The sequence below is a fragment of the Podarcis filfolensis genome (genome assembly GCF_964270895.1).
Source record: "Podarcis filfolensis genome assembly, chromosome: 7".
Lineage (NCBI taxonomy): Eukaryota > Metazoa > Chordata > Lepidosauria > Squamata > Lacertidae > Podarcis > Podarcis filfolensis.
In genome coordinates this window covers 26,910,464-26,930,049 of record NC_139603.1, presented here as the reverse complement: position 1 = coordinate 26,930,049, position 19,586 = coordinate 26,910,464, and the positions used below count along the sequence as shown (strand labels likewise).

The following is a 19,586-nucleotide window of genomic DNA, read 5'->3' as shown; positions in this document are numbered from 1 at the left end:
TAAAACTAATGTACTTCCTTAATGTTCCTTTTAAAGTCGCTAAGAAACACGAGCAGTCCTTAATAGCCAAAAGGCAGATTTTAATGCTCATTTAAGTGTAAAAACCCCGAAAGGTTAAGATACAGCCAAACTGTTGACATGAGAAGCATGTTACAACTTTGGTGCAATAACAGAAAGAAATTTGATTCCCTTTCTCTCCCCCATACCAGATGAAGCTGATTAAAGTGGACTTATCGTCCTGTCCACCCCATGAGTAGGAACAGCAAAGAAACTGCTGCTTATCAATTATTATTATTTATTGAATTTCTACACTGCTCTATACCCATAGATCTCAGGGTGGTTCAGTAACAACTGGCAGCATTTCATAGAAGAAACTTTTCCACCACTCTGTTAAATTCGTCTGCATAGCGTAGGTGCAAATTATGTTTTCCTTCCGGCATCAAATGCAACCTGAAACAAACAAAAAATCACTGCATAAATTCTAGGTGTACAGGAAACACGGCAAGCATTTATTACTTAAACCTACACTCTGCCCAAGTGCATGCAAGAAGCCAACTTGCTAGAAAGATTTGTATTTTCATATTTGGAATTGATATCTCAAAGCATCATGGAGGTGTCTGACTTTGAGCATGCTACAATTATTTCCCGGTCCATGCTCATCTTTTTCAAATGGACATGTCTAAAATAAAAAAAGCCTCTATGAAAAGAAGCAACATAATCTGCAGGACATGACCGCAGAGGAGTCATGTCATAGCAAAGTGTTATGAGCTGCTGTGGCCATTTCAACATTCAAAGCAAGCACTGAATTGTCAGGCTTATGTGCTTGTCCGATGTGGGCAAATTTGGAAACAAGTTTCAGTAAAACTTAAGCTCGCAGTCTTCGTTGTCTTGCTATCTCTACAAAATTACTGGATTTTAAAAAATGATCCCTTAAGGATTGTTTTAGCAAGGTGGTTCATTTGAAGTATGACATCACTGCGCTATTCACTGCAGAGCATTCAAGACAGCTATTTTGTAGCTGCTATAGAATAGATTGCCTCCATTGTACCATGTCCCATTAAAGACTTGCAGCATTTAGAGTTTTGAAACTGTTGCTAACAGTTTCTAACTTCCTGATACCAGGGTCTAATTTTGGAAGCAGGTCCTTGAGCTTCCATCTCAAGTTACTGACCCCAGACGCTTTGCTGAATTGCGGAAAATTGCGAAATGAAAGTTGCACTTTCTACTTGCGTTCAGAAATTGCATCTACTGTGCACAAATCTTTCCTATGGGATGGATCTGTCTGCTTGTGAGTATTTCTACAATATTGTGGCTGGAAGCATTCTTTCCAATGATTGCAGAAGCCTGCAAAGTGGTTCGTTCTGAGCAACTGGAGAAGCTTTTTAATCTGTTCACATAATTTTTAGCTTTAGTTTCTCCTGCCCAGCTCCCCAAGAAAAACAGACTTACTGTGAACCCTTGATATGCTTGTGAAGATATTCAGGGTGAAAGCGTGGAACCAAGGGATCTTTTTCTCCGTGGATTATTAACGTTGGGCAGTGAATATGAGGCAGCAAAGACTGACAGATACTGCCTGGGGATGGGAAGTGGAAAAAAATGTCAAGATAATTTCCTTATTTATTTACTTTGAAATGGTAATATGCTTCACTGGGGAAATGTGATGCTAACACCACCTACTTCCTCCTTGCAAAGGAAGTGAAATAGTTGATTCTTCTTGCTGCAAAAAAAATGGTTTAGTAGAAACTGGATCAGCAACAGGAATTACTACAATGGGAGCAATTCCATGAGTGCCAGTCTCTCTGATTCAGACAAAATTGCCAGGGTTTTCTTCCCCCTTCTCTCAGCATCTAGTTCTGAATTCTTAAGACAACCTGTTCAAGCATGTACTGATATTTGTACTTAAAAATATGGGTCAGAATTTTATTCTGCTTTTGTGGGCAGTTTGCTTCTGTTTCCTTTTATTCCCCATCACAAGTGTCGGCACTTATAAATCTTGAGTTAAATATGTCGACTCAGCTAATGCAGGCACTCAGCTAATGCACACACAAAATAAATTAGGTTCCAAATAACCCAATTTACTGAGTTCTGTGACCTATACACCACCCTGATACCATATACAGGTTTACAAAGAAAGGACAACATTACAGGAGTTTAAAAGATGTGCTGGCAAGGCCTGGGAACACTGAGAAAGTGTCATCAGGAAATTAAACAGTGGCTAATAATCTGAGTAGCCCTAATCTCCTGATCTGCATTGCTGGGGTGTGTGTGTTAGGCTATGGTGAAGGTGGAAATCTGTTAGTGGGGTGGGTGTGGGTCTTAATGGAAAGCATTAAGTGGTAGCCGGCAGAAAGGCCAGAAATGGTGTCAGGTTTGCAGATTCCCCAAAGGAACCAATTCTCACATCCTTCGGCTAGGCCAGCCTGGAACCGGTGCAGCAAATTTTTTATTTCTACCTCTTCTCCCCTGGTTGTCAGAACCTGGGATGTGGTGGCTGATATGCCACTCTGCTTCTCGCCAGCTGGGACTGGGATAGTAATAATGCAGCTCTAGGTTTACCCAGAAGTCAGTCTCACTGAGTTCATTGGGGGCTGCTCCCAGAATATGTGGGTAGGAGATTGTAGCCAGCCTATTCTGTGCCCTCCAAGTGATTCGACCGCTTTGTCCTTGATGTACTGAACAGCCATTAGCATTCAGAAAGCTTTTTTTAAAAAACAACAACTTTGTTTTTTAAAAAAGCTCCTTGAAATTAGTCTCGAACGATTATTGCTTTTTTTAACTAAGACTGGCAATGATTGGCTTAAGCAGAGAAGGGTAAGCAGGGAATGTTAATTTTTTTCTGAAAGGTGGAGTAGAAAAGCAGAAATACCTTGTGTGCAATTAGGCAGCGTGTCATTTCCCCTGCGAGACGTTCCAACAGGCTTGCTTACTTAGAAAAGCAGAACCACGAGCAAAATGTACGGATCTGGCTAGCATGACGGTTATTTCAAGGTTGCAGAACTGTTCAAATGGCAGTTCCTCATTTGCAGGTGGATTGCCAATCCAAATCTACACACACACACACACACACACACACACACACACACCCCCTGCAATTCCTACTCTCAGCGGCTCAGAAGCTTCTTTCGCCTTGCAGGTAGCATGGTGCTTTTCCAACCAACTGCTACCAGTAAAAAACAAATTCCATATGACAAGGAAGGTAAAATGACAGCTGGAGAAACAGTCTGCACTTGAAAAGTTTATCCCATGGCAGCCCTGTGTCAAAAGGTAGAAGGTAAAGGACCCCTGGATGGTTAAGTCCAGTCAAAGGAGACTATGGGGTCCAGTGCTCATCTCGCTTTCAGGCCAAATGAGCCGGCGTTTGTCCACAGACAGCTTTCTGGGTCATGTGGCCAGCAGGACTAAACTGCTTCTGGTGCAATGGGACACCGTGACGGAAGCCAGAGCACATAGAAATGCCGTTTACCTTCCCGTCACAGCAGTACCTATTTATCTACTTGCACTGGTGTGCTTTCGAACTGCTCAGTTGGCAGGAGCTGGGACAGAGCAACGGGAGCTCACCCTGTCGCGGGGATTTGAACCGCAACCTTCCAATCGGCAAGCCCAAGAGGCTCAGTGGTTTAGACCACAGCGCTGCCCACATCCCAAAGGAACACACAATTGCGAGGGGAAGTTCATTCATAGCTGCTAAAGGAAGAGCCTCAGCTCTGATCTAAATAATCACTTGGTGAAACGCGGCTATAATCTATGGGAGGAGTTCAATGTCTGCTGAGGTGAATCAGTGCAAACATTTCAGCTCTGACAGGACATTCTGCCCACTCCTCAGTGCCGCTCTGGGGCTTTTCCTGACCCTACAAGCCAATTTGAGAAGTGGGATCATGAGGGAAGTGAAGACAAGCCTCCATTGTGCTAATGGAAGTCCTTGTGTAGGCTTTTGCTAATGGAACAAATTAGTTAAATCTGACCCATTGTAATATTTCAGTTATTTTTAAATGATTGCATTTGTTTTCCCTCTAATCACACAAAGTCAGCATTAATTTTTAAATGCTGGAAGATTCCTGGGAAGAACGTTTGTGGATAAATATGATTCTGAGATACAGCGATGGACAATAGTGAACTGAAATGCAACAAAACAGGGCGGAGACATAAAGCTTATCATTGCCGGCCTCTCTATCTCTTTTTAGCTGCAGGATTTCTTACCATTTGGCTTTTGTGCAAACTGGGAGATTCCATCCACCCAGGCTGCGCAGGTTTTGCTAAAGTAATCGTGGCCATACATTTCTTCCATTGGCTGCCTGGCTCTTTCACTCCATTTTGAAACATCACGGATAGCTGCGGACAAGAGAATGAAATAATAATAATAATTTATTATTTATACCCCGCCCATCTGGCTGAGTTTCCCCAGCCACTCTGGGCGGCTCCCAATCAAATGTTAAAAATAGTACAGCATTAAATATTAAAAACTTCCCTAAACAGGGCTGCCTTCAGATGTCTTTTAAAGATAGGATAGCTGCTTATTTCCTTCACATCTGAAGGGAGGGTGTTCCACAGGGCGGGTGCCACTACTGAGAAGGCCCTCTCTGTCTGGTTCCCTGTAACCTCACTTCTCGCAATGAGGGAACCGCCAGAAGGCCCTCTGAGCTGGACCTCAGTGTCTGGGCTGAACGATGGGGGTGAAGACGCTCCTTCAGGTATACAGGACCAAGGCCATTTAGGGCTTTAAAGGTCGGCACCAACACTTTGAATTGTGCTTGGAAACACACTGGGAGTCAATGCAGATCTCTCAGGTGTTATGTGGTCCCAGCCAGTGGCGTAGCGTGGGGGGTGCAGGGGGGGCGGGCCGCACCGGGCGCAACATCTGGGGTTAGGGCAAATCCATGGGTTAGGGGGCGCAAATCCACGGCTTAGGGGGCGCAAATCCATGGGTTAGGGGGCGCAAATTACTTGCCTTGCCCCGGGTGCTGACAACCCACGCTACGCCACTGGTCCCAGCGGCCAGTCCCAGTCACCAGTCTAGCTGCCGCATTCTGGATTAATTGCAGTTTCCGGGTCATCTTCAAAGGTAGCCCCACGTAGAGTGCATTGCAGTAGTCCAAGCGGGAGATAACTAGAGCATGCACCACTGGCGAGACAGTCCGCGGGCAGTTAGGGTCTTAGCCTGCGTACCAGGTGGAGCTTTTAGACAGCTGCCCTGGATACAGAATTAACCTGCACCTCTATGGACAGCTGTGCTTCCAAAATGACTCCCAGGCTGCGCACCTGGTCCTTCAGGGGCACAGTTACCCCATTCAGGACCAGGGAATCCCCCACACCCGCCTGCCTCCTGTCCCCCAAAAACAGTACTTCTGTCTTGTCAGGATTCAACCTCAATCTGTTAGCTGCCATCCATCCTCCAACCACCTCCAGGCGGAAATGTGTATATTAAAAGAAGTATCAAAATCCTGTCTTATTATGGGGGAGCGGGGAACCTTTTGCAGCCCAAGCGCCTCAATGCCCTTCCATGGCTAACTTTTTAGAGCTTCATGCCAGCGGTAGGCAGGGTCAATGCAAATTGATTCACACAAGTAAACATGAATCCAGCTCTATTCTAGTATTTTGAGAGAGAGTGAGAACTTCTACTCACTTTCTCCAGATAATTTTAATACATCTTTATTATGCCCCCATTACTCACCTTTTTTTCTAGGCTAAAAGGCACCAAACATCATAACCTTTCCCCAGAATGGACTGGATTTAGCCCCACTCCTAATCATTTTGACTGCACTTTTTCCAACTCTACTGTATCCTATCTTCACTTCAGTAACTAGAACTGTACACAGTATTCCAAGGCTGTCTGCACCATAGGTGGGTATAAAGGCATTGGTAACAGCATTTTCAATCTCTTTTGCGAACTAGAATTTTGCCATTTCCACAGCACTTAGAATCAGCATTTAAATCGAGCTTTCCCTCACATCCTTCAATCCCTTTCTTGGTCAGTAACTGCTAGCTCGGGCCCCACCAGTATATAATGTAGGGTTGGTCAAAATCCAGACATAAATAGTTATTGAGATTTTGGGGGGCATTCACCCAATAGGCCCCATGCTGTCTGCTGCTGCCAAGCCCAAACCACTTGTGGCTGCAGCAGAACACAAGCTGCGCCAGAGCTTGAATCAGAGACATGTCCTGGAATTTCTGGACATATGGCAATCCCAGTATAATGTGAAGTTAGGATATTTTGTTCCACAGTACTTCACTTGACCCTTACTCTGAGTTGCACTTGGCATTTTCTTATCCATTCATCCATTTTGGATAAATACAGTTCACTTTGCAATCCTGTTTTTTTTTTTTTTTGTCTTTACTACCCCGAATAATTGGATGTCATTAGCATATTGGCTGCCTCACTGCTCAGCTTGGTCGTTTATGAATAAGCTAAAAGCACCAGCAACAATACAGCAGTATCCTAAGATCTCATCTCACTGCTAGAAGCTCTCACATTTAAGTTTTTACAGAGTTTATATTTTCATGTAGCAGCAAAATGTGCAAATGTTTTGTTTTAAATTGAATTCTTTTTCTGCAGGGTTGTTAATTATAGTAGCTCCCTGCCCCCCCCCCCCATTTCTGTTCAAGAGCAATTCAACTGTTCCTTAAAACATTTTTTTCTTCTTTTTGTAACCACAATCCATGATACTTGATTCAAGAAGGCTTTTAATTCTATTTGCTGCTTATTCAACTGGTGCAAAGCAATATTTTTCTGATTTATCGTTAACTATTTAATGGGAAAACAGCAAGTATTGTAGGGAGCTGAAAAGGTGGATAATCCATTTTCTCCTCACATAAATTATGAGTACAGTGGGAAAAGATTTTTGTATAATAGACCATTATAATATTTTCATTGTAATGCATTTTTATTATATTGGAGCATTAAGTTTCACATCTAGTAACCAAGCCTCCTTTCTGACAGGTACGAATATAGCTGAATCGTGAATTCTTCAAGCTTACATTACTTCAATTTTTGAAATGTTTATGGTTGTTTAGAAAAGAAAATTAAAGAAAAACTTCAACGTACCCTTTCTACATTCATCTGATACATACCATTGTAAAGTTTCACGTCCTCCTCTGAAACGCTGGGATTGGCTCCCCAAACCACCATTTTGTGGATAAGAGTTGGATTCTTTGCAGCAGCAATGAGTGCTGTTATTCCACCGTCACTCCATCCCAGCAAGGAGAACTTCTTAAACTTCAGTGCCTTGTTTAGTACAGGGAAACAAACTGGAAATAACTGATTTTTACATCTGGATGGCTTTACCTGAAGACACAAGTCTCTTCAGAAGCAACCCTTCCCCACCGAAATCAAGGGAATTTACAAGTGATGGGAGTTTGGCTATGCTGCACCTACTAAATTTCATCTATGGTACTGGAGGCTTGCTAGATCAGTAGTTGCTACCTTGTGGCCCTTCGGATGTTGATGGTCTTGAGCACCCACCAGCTCAGCCAGAATGGCCAATGGTCAGGAAAGATGGGAGTTGTAGTCCAGCAATATCTAGAGGGTCACAGATTAGCCACTCCCATATTGTATCCTGGCAACCTACAAGAAGGGTAGGCAGCTCCCTTCTTCCAGACCATCTAAAGCAGTGTTTCCCAAACTTGAGTCTCCAGATGTTTTCGGGCTACAATGCCTATCATCCCTGACTGCTGGTCCTGCTAGATAAGGATGATGGGAGCTGTAGACATGTCCTAAGGTGAAAGACTTCTGGGGAAAGATTTATAATGAGTTGAAAAAAATGTTGAAAAATACATTTATTAAGAAACTAGAAGCCTTTCTACTTGGAATAATAGGATTGAAACTGCCCAGAAAAGATGTTAGACTGTTTTTGTATGCCACTACAGCGGCAAGACTTTTATTAGCCAAAAATTGGAAATCACAAGAGATACCAACAACAGAAGAATGGCAGATGAAGATGTTAGACTTTTTGGAGCTGGCCAACCTGACTGGAAGAATCCGCGACCAGAAAGAAGAGGAGATACATGAGGATTGGAAGAAATTTAAAGAATATTTAGCTAAATATTGTAATATAAGATAAATAGAAAATTCTTGGAAGTAACAAATAGGCGTAGGGGTAGAATAAGAATTTGTGGTAGTAAATATTAATGACTAGAATATTAATAAAAGAGAAGAAGATAGTAAATGAAAGTTAATTTTATTAGAAATATGATTTGGGAGAACTGTTACACAGGTGATACAATGAAATTCTGTTAGAGGGGATATGAGGAAGTCAGTTATCAATGTAACAAGAATTAGATTTGAAGAAACAAATTTTCTTTGTGTTTAGTTTATTGTGTTGTAATGTTTTTTTTATTTTTTTTATTTTTGTCATATATGTGGAAAATCAATTAAAAAAAATTGAGGGGGGGGAAGGATGATGGGAGCTGTAGTCCAAAACAGCTGGAGAGCCAAATTTGGGAAACCGTGATCTAACGTAATAGCCAAACCTTTGTAAAAGTAAAATACAGTAGGGATGACAGCCATCCCCTTGTGCTTTGAGTGAGAGTAGCCCATACATCTTGCCTCATAGGGTGCCAATCTTGATAGATGCTTCTGCGAAGCACAGAGAGGCCTGCCACTTCAGTCATGATGGTTGGTGCCAAGCCATGATGGTAGGTGTGTATGAAGGCTACTAGAACATCCTCTGAGGGTTCATTGTCACATGCTAGGGCAAGAACTATGCTCATTCTGGAGGTGGAGGGGAGATTAATTGGGTCACCAGATTGTAGGGCTAAAATTCTTTGCCTTAACCATTTAGGCCAACCCATTTGGTCCTCATTTTCTCTCTTCTCAATCCTCTTTGTGTTCCTCAAGGTGTTTTTCTCCAGAAGTAAGCCTGGCTGTTAAGAGCTATGAGAGAAAAAGATTCGGCACCCCCTACCATGTACCTCTTTAAGTTGTTTCCTTCAATTACATGCAAATGAACCAAAAGTTTTAGTGGCATGCATTTGGGTGTGAATACCTTACACTTGTTTTTGTGTTTGAATAGGCTATATGGTGAGTTTTTAAAAAAGGAATTAAGCTGAAGTCTTTGAAAGGAATAGGTTGCTAAAGCAAAAACGAGACAGAGGTATCCTGCAACAGAGGTAAAGGTAAAGGTAAAGGGACCCCTGACCATTAGGTCCAATCGTGACTGACTCTGGGGTTGCGGCACTCATCTCTCTTTATTGGCCGAGGGAGCTGGCGTACAGCTTCCGGGTCATGTGGCCAGCATGACTAAGCCACTTCTGGGAAACCAGAGCAGCGCACGGAAACGCTGTTTACCTTCCCGCAGGAGTGGTACCTATTGATCTACTTGCACTTTGTCATGCTTTCGAACTGCTAGGTGGGCAGGAGCAGGGACTGAGCAACGGGAACTCACCCCGTCGCGGGGATTCAAACTGCCGAACTTCTGATCGGCAAGTCCGAGGCTCTGTGGTTTCACCCACAGCGCCACCCGCATCCCTGTAACAGAGGTATCCTGCTACTAAACAGTTAATCATTTTCATAGTTTCCGAGCCACAAACTCTGAGGCTCAAAAAAATAAAAGTTTTGCTTGCTGTGTTTACTCCCACAACTAACATTCTAAAATCCCAGGGAATAATAATAATAATAATAATTTTTTATTTATACCCCGCCCTCCCCAGCCAAAGCCGGGCTCAGAGCGGCTTACAAGCAATAATAAAAACAAGATGAATGATTACAACTTAAAAACAAAAATAAAATACAACATTAAAATAATGGAACATTAAAATATTAAAATGTAGCCTCATCGCAGGAGGAGAAGGAAAAGAAAAAAGAAAGAGAGGGAGGGAGGGAATCAAATTGGCTCCAAGCCAAAGGCCAGGCGGAACAACTCTGTCTTACAGGCCCTGCGGAAAGAAATCAGATCCTGCAGGGCCCTGGTCTCATGAGGCAGGGCGTTCCACCAGGCCGGAGCCAGAGTTGAAAAGGCCCTGGCTCTGGTTGAAGCCAATCTAACTTTCTTAGGGCCTGGGACCACTAGAGTGTTGTTATTTATGGACCTTGAGGCTCTCCGTGGGGCATACCAGGAGAGGCGGTCCTGTAGGTACGAGGGTCCTAGGCCGTGAAGGGCTTTAAAGGTCAAAAGCAACACCTTAAATCTGACCCTGTACTCCACCGGGAGCCAGTGCATCTTGAAAAGCACTGAGTGAATATGCTCCCATGGCAGAGACCCCGTGAGGAGCCTCGCTGCAGCATTCTGTACCCGCTGGAGTTTCTGGGACAGCTTCAAGGGCAGCCCCGCGTAGAGCGAATTACAGTAGTCAAGCCTGGAGATGACCGTCGCATGGATCACTGTGGCCAGGTCGGGGCGGGAAAGGTAAGGGACCAACTGCTTGATGCGGCGAAGGTGGAAAAATGTCGCCTTGGCTGTTGCTGTAACTTGCGCCTACATGGAAAGGGAGGCGTCAAGGATTACACCCAAACTCTTAACGGAAGGCAATGGCACTAATTGGGCCCCCGCAAGAGAAGGGAGTTGGTCCCTCATCCCCATGCCATCCCGACCTAGCCATAGGACCTCTGTCTTCGAAGGATTTAGTTTCAATCGGCTCCCACGAAACCATCCAGCCACAGCTTCCAAGCATCTGGTCAGTGTGTTCGGGGCCGAGTCGGTGTGGCCATCCATCAGCAGATAGAGCTGAGTGTCATCAGCATATTGGTGACAGCCCAGCCCAAAGCTCCGGATAATCTGGGCAAGGGGGCGCATAAAGATGTTAAAAAGCATCGGGGAGAGAATTGCGCCCTGTGGCACTCCACACACCAAGGAGTGGCGCGACGACATTTCCCTCCCTAGTGCCACCCTCTGTCCCCGACCAGAGATAAAAGAGCACAGCCAGTTACGGGCTATGCCCTGTATCCCCACGTCTGCGAGGCGGTGGTCCAGAAGATCATGATCGACCATGTCAAAGGCTGCTGACAAATCTAAAAGGATCAGCAGTCCTGACCCGCCTCGATCCAGTTGTCTACTTCAGTTCTCCAAAGGGTGTTCCTTAGGAGGACAAATTTACCTGCATCAAGTCCACAGCATCTTTTGCATCTCTTTCAAAAAAATCTTCAGGGAAATCTCGAAGTGGGGGGATTGACTTTCCATACCCGCGAGGATCCCAGGCTACAAGTGTGAATTGCTGCTTGTTCATCGACTTCAGCTGTGGTCCAAAATCGGTCTGGCCACTCCCTACAAAAAATAGGTGAAATAATTGCACCAAATCAGACAATCGTTATGCCCATTGCTGTTTTCAGCCGGAACTCAGTTCCAGCACCTCTCAGGTGGGCGCCATTGCCATTATAAGAGAACAATGATGAGTTCTGGCACCTCTTTTTCCAGAAAAATAGCACTGGTATGCACATTTTAAGTTTAAAAGGAAACTCTGCCTTATGGGTACCACCCAATAAACCAACTTTGTGTCTTTCTTTCTCTGCTCAAGGAGTTACAGATCTGACATAATATCCTGCAACTACTGACCACAGTCACAGATACTCTCTTACAATGATGAGCAATTGGAAATTAAGCCCCAACAGCTATATTTACAGTGGTACCTCTGGTTACGAACTTAATTTGTTCCGGAGGTCTGTTCTTAATCTGAAACCGTTCTTAACCTGAGGTACCACTTTAGCTAATGGGGCCTCCTGCTGCTGCTGTGCTGCCAGAGCGTGATTTCTGTTCTCATCCTGAAGCAAAGTTCTTAACCCGAGGCACTACTTCTGGGTTAGCGGAGTCTGTAACCCAAAGTGTTTGTAACCCGAAGTGTTTGTAACCCGAGGTGTTTGTAATCCGAGGTACCACTGTACTTAATATCTATCCCCCATATGCTTACAATCAATGGTATGAGGACACCTTTTGACCAGGGAAATGTTGTCCAATGCACCAGACTTGTTCTGAGAATTGTTCTTGGTTACACTGTAGTGGCTCGGTGCAAGAGAGGTCAGGACTCATTTGATAGTTGTGGAGAAGGGGGGAATTCAACAGGTGTAGCTTGCGTGATAACTCTCATCATCAAGGAAGACCATATGGTGGGATATGTGCATAAGAACATAAGAAGAGCCCAATGGCCCATCACAGCCAACATCTTGTTCTCATATGGGGCAATCAGATGCCCATGGGATGCTCACATTGAGGACCCAAGTGCAAGAGCCCTCTCCCCTCCTGTGGTTCTCAGCACAGAAGCCTTAGGGTCTCTAACTGTGGGGGCAGAGCAATAGCTTTCATGACTAAGGTAAAGGTAAAGGGACCCCTGACCATTAGGTCCAATCGTGACCAACTCTGGGGTTACGGCGCTCATCTTGCTTTATTGGCCTAGAGAGCCGGCATTTGTCTGCAGACAGCTTCCGGGTCATGTGGCCAGAATGACTAAGCCACTTCTGGCGAACCAGAGCAGCACACGGAAACACCGTTTACCTTCCCGCCGGAGCGGTACCTATTTATCTACTTGCACTTTGATGTGCTTTTGAACTGCTAGGTTGGCAGGAGCAGGGACTGAGCAACGGGAGCTCACCCCGTCGCAGGGATTCAAACCGCCGACCTTCTGATCGGCAAGTCCTAGGCTCTGTGGTTTAACCCACAGTGCCACCTTAGCTTTGGGTCCTTATCTTTCATGACTAACAACCATCAAAAGCCTTCTCTTCCATGCCTTTGTCTAGCCCTCTCTATGTTGAAATAAGAGATGAGGCAATAGCTTTTGCGGAGAATTGAAAGCAGCTTGGAATTAAGGGGTGCTGCTCCTCACCTGCACACCTGTCATCCTCTTTTCACCTTTGGCATCCTTGCAAACACCTGTTTGACCAGAGGCAAGAAAAACGTCTCTACTCCCAGGCAAGCAATGCCTCTTTCAAATCCAGTTCTAGTTCTACATTCTTAAAAACTGCATATTTGGCCTAAATAGGTAAACAAACATGTAGAAGTCCGTGAACACTCCTGAATTAAATAAGTGGCACAGAAGGCGTCTTATATTTTAGGTACAAAATGGATTACTTCTGTATGATGGCTATGCTCAATCTCCACTGTCTGAGGCAGGATGACTGTGAATCAAAAGTGGGGAAAGTTGTACTTGGGTCCAGCTGGTCTGGGTGACCACTGTGAGAAAAAGTTGGTGGACTGAGTTGTTCTTAGCTCCTTACAAGATTTTTTAAAAAATCATTGCCACTCTATAAGAGTGTGAATGGTATGAGTAAGCCTGGTTCTTGTGTATATATGTCTTATTGAGGAAAAGAACATCACCGAGAAAGACCACAAACATAAGACGAAGACCAAAGACGTAAGACAAAAATATCCAAACCTAACATTCCAGGGAGAAGCAGGACAGCATGGCTTCCGCTTCCCGTTTGCTGATAATGTAGTCGGACGCCATTCACTTCAACTTTAGCTGAGGTTACTGAAGTCCTAGAGGAAATATCAGCCCCCCCCCAACAAATAACATTTTAGCTTTATAACACCTGAATTGGAGGATCAGACTGCCCAGTCTTACTGTTAAGACTGATGCTGTTAGTGAAAGAAGGATAAAGTGTGGTTGTTTGCACTTTAGGTACGGAAGGAATTTTTTGTTCTCTACGATAGGAGTGAGGTTGCCAAAAATTAGAAAAACAGAATTGTGGTCTGAGGCTGTTCTTTTAGCAGACTGTGAAAGATTTACTCAGTGCTTTGCCAGCTTTTGAAGGAGGATGGGCCTTCAGCTGCTGGGGAATAAACAAATGAAACATCCTCCTGCATGGAAACACAGAATGCTGCTATCCAGTGAAGTGGTTCTGTAAGTGCAAGGATTTTGTTTGTGCAGTGGACCCCCCTCTCCTTTCTCTGTGCATCCCCCCCCTCTACAAATCTGCTCCAGAGGGGGTCAGAGGAGAACTCCAGAACAGATTTAACTGCCGGGATTGTTGACTTAAAATCTGGGTACAGTGGACGCTCAGGTTACGAACGTGATCCGTGCGAGAGGCACGTTCGCAACCTGCGCACGTCTGCGGGTCAGGATTCGGTGCTTCTGCACATGTGCAAAGCGTGATTTAGCGCTTCTGCACATGCGCAAGCGCTGAAACCTGGAAGTAACCTGTTCCGGTACTTCCGATTTCGGCGCGGTGTGCAACCCGAAATCGCACAACCCAAGGTATGACTGTACTCTACAAAAGATGAGGAACATCAGTGCGTTTTGCAACATTGGTAAACCAAATTCTTCAGCCTCATTTGATCTGAGTTTCTTCTCCCACACAGATCTCCTTACAATCCAAATTCAGAACTATCAATTACATCCCACTGTGAAGCAAGTAATGTCACTTACTAATTGCATGCTGGTATTTTAGTTATTAAATAGGCATATACGTACAGAAAAAAGTAAAACTGAGATTTGATACTCTTAAAGGAACGGAGCAACCATTTCGAGTTCTATTAAAACATCGCTCCCAGGGTTCTGTCAGGCTCCCCTGACAGATAAATGTTGGACTCCAACTCTCCTGTTCTGGAGTCATACTTCTTTAAGGAATGGAACCCAGAATGCATAATATTCTCCTGAGCTTCCAATAAAACGCTCAGCATGGCATTCCCTCCCCCAATTCCCTTCTTTTAGTCAGTATCTGCTGTTTTGCTTCTATGTAGCTGGAAACCAATCTGTTGAGTTAATGACTAACAAAGGCACAAAAAGATAATGGATCCACTAATCTAGACATTGGTCTGGGGAGCGGGGAAGTGCGATACCAGCAACTGAACCAGCTTTATGTGTTTATTTGGGAAGGAAAACCGAATCGCAGGGGCAACAACTGCAATACTGCAAGCTCGCAGCTCTCGTTCAGCTACTTATAGTGCATATGGTGCTTGCTTATAATCAAATCTTGCGAAGGATTCCTGTTCTTCTGCAACTGTGCTGTTTTCACATGGTACTTTCTGGATGTCCCGTGATCATGTGATCAAAGGAGCCGTGCACTGGGCGCGGCCAGGATTTATGTTAGGGGGTGCAGAACGGAGCTATCTGCAAATATTTTTTATTTATTTATGGCTAGGAGTTATTTCTCTTTGTTTTCTGATGTATTTCTTATCAAACAAACAAATATTAAATGAATATTAAATTAAATTAAATTTTAAAATAATATCGGTGTGGCGCGAGCAAATCTTTATGCAGAAAGTGTGGCCCAGAGAAAAAAAGTTTGGGAACCACCGGGCTGCGCGCTATGCTCTCTAACCTTCCACGTTAGGCACGCACGGCTCTCCTCCCCCGTCCTTCAACGTTCTGCCCACCGCCCCGTGGTCGTCGGAAGCCACCGACTGCGCGCGCGCACAGTCCCTCCCCCGCCTTCCCGTCTCTGAGTCGCTGAGGCTGCAGAGCCTCCCCCGCCTCGTCTGTCCTCCCCGTCTCAACAGGGAATTTACCCGTAGGAAGCAGCCGGCGCCTGGGAGACCCGCAGCGTCGCCCCCCACTGCGCGGAGCGGGAGAGCTGGGAGAGACGGCGCCGCAGCAAGAGCCCTCCGCTTCCCGGCCGAGCCATGGCCCTTTCTGCTTCTGCCGCGCGGTGGCTCCGCCTTCGCCTTCCTAAGGGAAGGACGGGGGACCGAGAGGATCCTCGAAGGGTTAACAGGCGCCGATTTCGCAACCGGGCAGGAGAATCAGGGCCGGCCCTATCGTTATTAGGCAGGTTGAGGCGACCCATTTGGAGTGCGGAGGCTTTTGTTTTTGTTTTGGCTTTTAATTAGTGCCAAATTTACCTATAAGCTAAACAAGCCATAGCTTAGGGCCCCACTCTCTTGGGGGGGGGGCAAAAAATATTAAAGGAAAAACAACAACTGGATTTTGTTATGTGCAAATGGCTTTAGATACCTATTAGGTCCATAAATTACCATATAGCATATATTCAACACAAAAAAATCAACATTTTGTTGTTGACAAAGGACAGCTGGACATATGAAGGACCCCATTACTATCAGTAGCTTAGGGCCTCATCAAACCTAAATCCGGCCCTGCTTTTAATTGTTTCGTTTATTTCCCCCACTTATTGCTAGCAACTTTTTTTAAATCCCTTTAATTTTTTTAATCCCTTAAATTTTTTTGTTCCTGCATTGCAGGGGGTTGGACTAGATGACCCTTGCAGTACCCCACCCCGACTATAATTCTGATTTTAATTGCAATTGAAGGCCTGTGTGTGGAGTGTTGGAGGGGTGGTACCTCTGGTGGGGGGGGGGCACAAATCACGCTCCTTTTGGTCCTCCACCTTGCACTTAGCTTTCACTCGTGGCTCCTGACATGTGACAGCAGCCACACTCCAGGAAGGGCTTTGACTGGCTGGCTAAACCAGGGGAGGGCAGCCGATGATGGGACTCAAACCCTTGGTGAGATAGGGACTTCCCCTGCATGTGAAAAGAAAAGCTTGGAAAAAGAAATTAGCTAGATTCATGGTGGGGCGGGGGGACTCATTGGGGGCTGTGTCAACTAGGACAAGTTGAATAAAGCCTCAATGTTCTGGTGCAGTTTATCACAATGCAGTGGTACGCCAGGTTAAGTACTTAATTCATTCTGGAGGTCCGTTCTTAACCTGAAACTGTTCTTAACCTGAAGCACCACTTTATCTAATGGGGCCTCCCGCTGCTGCCGCCGCCCCACCACCCCACGATTTCTGTTCTCATCCTGAAGCAAAGTTCTTAACCTGAGGTACTATTTCTGGGTTAGCGGAGTCTGTAACCTGAAGCGTCTGTAACCTGAAGCATCTGTAACCCGAGGTACCACTGTACAGTGGTACCTCTGGATGCGAATGGGATCCGTTCTGGAGCCCCGTTCGCATCCTGAGTAGAACGTAACAGGCGTCTGCGCATGCACAGGTCACGTTTTGCAACTTCTGCGCATGTGCGTGATGTCATTTTGAGTGTGCGCATGCGCGAGCAGCGAAACCCGGAAGTAACGCATTCCATTACTTCTGGGTCGCCACGGAGCGTAACCTGAAAACGCTCAACCTGAAGCATATTTAACCCCAGGTATGACTGTACCAGCTACTGGCGCGCAGGTGTGAGAGGCGTGCTAGAGGACTGGTTCCCTGGCTACTGTTGGAAAGGGCATGCGCAACTTCCTGCACCTTATCCAGTGGAGCTCTTTATATTTATGTCTTCATTGCATTCCTAGCCCTCCTTTTCTCCAAGGGGCACAAGGGTTTCCACTTCCTAGCAACCCTGCAAGTAGCCCAAGCTCACTCAGTCTACTTCTTGGCTGAGTGGAAATTTGAATCTGGGTCTCCACAGCCCTGGTCTGGCACCCTAGGCTGGCCTCAACCAGAGCCAGGGCTTTTTTGGCTGTGGCCCCAATCTGGTGGAATGCTCTGTCACAAGAGACTAGGGCCCTGCGGGACTTGACGTCTTTCCACAGGGCCTGTAAGACAGAGCTGTTCCACCAGGCCTTTGGCCAAGGCACAGTCTGACCCCCTCCTTCTGTAATCCTCATAGAACTCTAGCCCAATGGTTGCCATTAATTTGATTCTGAATTGATTTGAGAATGTATTTTAATTAATTGATTGTGATTTTATGTAAACTGTGCTGTTTTTATTGTTGTTAGCCGCTCTGAGCCCAGTTTTGGCTGGGGAGGCCAGGATATAAATAATAATAATAATTATTATTATTATTATTATTATTAACTACCACACTAACTTGTTCTTACAATTTGTTAACTCTGCTAATGATGATAATAACATTTTTATACCCAGTTTTCTACAAAAATACACAGGGCAACTTTCACAAAGTCTACACAACACAAAATAAGTCATGCAGATACATTTTAAGAGGCAAAATGAAACCTAAAAATGAAACAAACTAGCACATGAAACCAACAGCAGCTAAAAACAAGGAGCAGCTCTAAAAAAACAGTTTAAATAATAATTCTCCCCAAGTCCCAGGATGGTAACAATGTAGATAAAACAGCTTAAAACAAATGGCAGTCACTACCAGAGTGGGTCCCAAAGTATGTATACCTTACACAATAAAAGATTAGGAGGCATGGGATTATGCGCTAGTTCCCTTGGCTCCAGTTTCTCCTGTCGCTGAGGTTCGTTCTTAACCAGGATGCGAAATCAGGATTTGAGGCTGCTTCCATAGCTACCAGGGAACTTCATGGGAGTTAACCTTGGTTGCTGTTCATGCTGATGTAACATAAAAGCTGCAGCTGAGATTGCACATGCGGATTCCAGGGGAAAGGGAAGAGGAAGTCCTGTGGTCCCCTTGCAAACCCCATGGTTAGGATATTGAGTGTGCTACATCTGGAATGGTTTCACATGCCTGGTCCTTTTAACTACATATAATTCACCCGATGTGACCAAAAACACTACCATTACAAATCATTCTACTGTTCTGAAATCCTTCCCTTCTGAGGCCACGCCATGCTAGATCTGAACTGCCATGATTTTGTTGTTCTTTTATTGCACATATCTAGGTAAAGGTAAAGGACCCCTGGACAGTAAAGTCCAGTCAAAAGTGACTCTGGGGTTGCGGCGCTCATCTCGCTTTCAGGCAGAGGGAGCCGGCGTTTGCCCACAGACAGCTTTCCGGGTCATGTGGCCAGCATGACTAAATCACTTCTGGTGCAACGGAACACTGTGATGGAAACCAGAGCGAACAGAAATGCCATTTACCTTCCCGCCACAGTGATACCTATTTATCTACTCTCACTGGTGTGCTTTCAAACTGCTAGGTTGGTATGAGCTGGGATGGAGCAACGGGACCTCACCCTATTGTGGGGATTTGAACTGCCAACCTTCTAATCGACAAGCCCAAGAGGCTCAGTGGTTTAGACCACAGCACCACCCATGTCCCTGGTACATATGTATGGTGTGGTGAGTCTGACATCCATAAAACTGGGCTGCTCATAGTGTGTTGACTAATCTCCATGCTGTTAGTATCAAAGACAGAATGGGACTAGCCCAATCCAAAACAACACAGTCCCAAACAATAGCCATAACATTGAGCTACAATGATTAGCCAGACCTAGTCTGAAATCCTGTGCACAGTTCCTTAGGATCAAATCCCATGTACAGGATTGAGTGGCAGATCAGTGGCTGAAGGAGCATCTCAACCCCTATTTTTCAGGTCCAGCTCTGAGGTCCTTCTGGCAGTTCCCTCACTGTGAAAAGTGAGGCTACAGGGAACCAGGCAGAGGGCCTTCTTGGCAGTGGCACCCGCCCTGTGGTACGCCCTCCTATCAGATGTCAAGGAGATTATCTGTTTTGTAACAAACAAACAAAACTTAAATAAAAACTAATTTAAAAAAGAAGAGCAACGGCAGTGGCATTGCTAGAAAGTGCAGTTTCCCCCAGTCTTTCCTTGCTTGGTTCTTACTGAGAGCCAGTGTGGTGTAGTGGTTAAGAGTGGTAGACTCGTAATCTGGGGAACCGGGTTCGCTTCCCCACTCCTCCACATGCTGGGTGACCTTGGGCTAGTCACACTTCTCTGAAGTCTCTCAGTCCCACTCACCTCACAGAGTGTTTGTTGTGGGGGAGGAAGGGAAAGGAGAATGTTAGCTGCTTTGAGACTCCTTCGGGTAGTGATAAAGCGGGATATCAAATCCAAACTCTTCTTCTATATGCTAATAGTGAGTGACTCAAGATTGATATATGCTTTCAG

The 19,586-nt window shown here is 45.2% G+C and overlaps 1 protein-coding gene and 1 long non-coding RNA gene across 2 annotated transcripts; one reads left to right on the top strand and one right to left on the bottom strand.

Annotated features, from left to right (window-relative positions):
* Window positions 1-59: 59 nt before the first annotated feature.
* BPHL (biphenyl hydrolase like) lies at window positions 60-15,658 on the bottom strand. Its single transcript, XM_083624019.1, has 7 exons — window positions 15,366-15,658; window positions 13,291-13,394; window positions 11,026-11,192; window positions 7,066-7,219; window positions 4,198-4,329; window positions 1,450-1,573; window positions 60-450 (listed from the first exon to the last, which is right to left on the bottom strand). Exons 1-7 carry the CDS (start codon window positions 15,641-15,643, stop codon window positions 363-365), a joined length of 1,047 nt encoding a protein of 348 aa, XP_083480145.1. The 5' UTR covers window positions 15,644-15,658; the 3' UTR covers window positions 60-362.
* On the top strand, window positions 7,228-9,596 carry LOC310767243. The gene is made up of 3 exons (XR_014550789.1): window positions 7,228-7,668; window positions 8,407-9,102; window positions 9,472-9,596. It is a non-coding gene; the product is annotated as an uncharacterized lncRNA (long non-coding RNA).
* Window positions 15,659-19,586: the final 3,928 nt, after the last annotated feature.

What these genes read in the sequence shown, in the direction of transcription:
- BPHL (XM_083624019.1), bottom strand. Translation starts at nt 15,643, where the DNA reads ATGGGTCGCCTCAACCTGCCTAATAACGATAGGGCCGGCCCTGATTCT. An exon ending in GCTTCTCCCTGGAATGTTAG is followed by an intron (nt 11,193 to 13,290) that starts GTTTGGATATTT and finishes TATTTTTTGTAG; the next exon opens with GGAGTGGCCAGACCGATTTT. An exon ending in ATGCTGTGGACTTGATGCAG is followed by an intron (nt 7,220 to 11,025) that starts GTAAATTTGTCC and finishes GTACTAAACAAG; the next exon opens with GCACTGAAGTTTAAGAAGTT.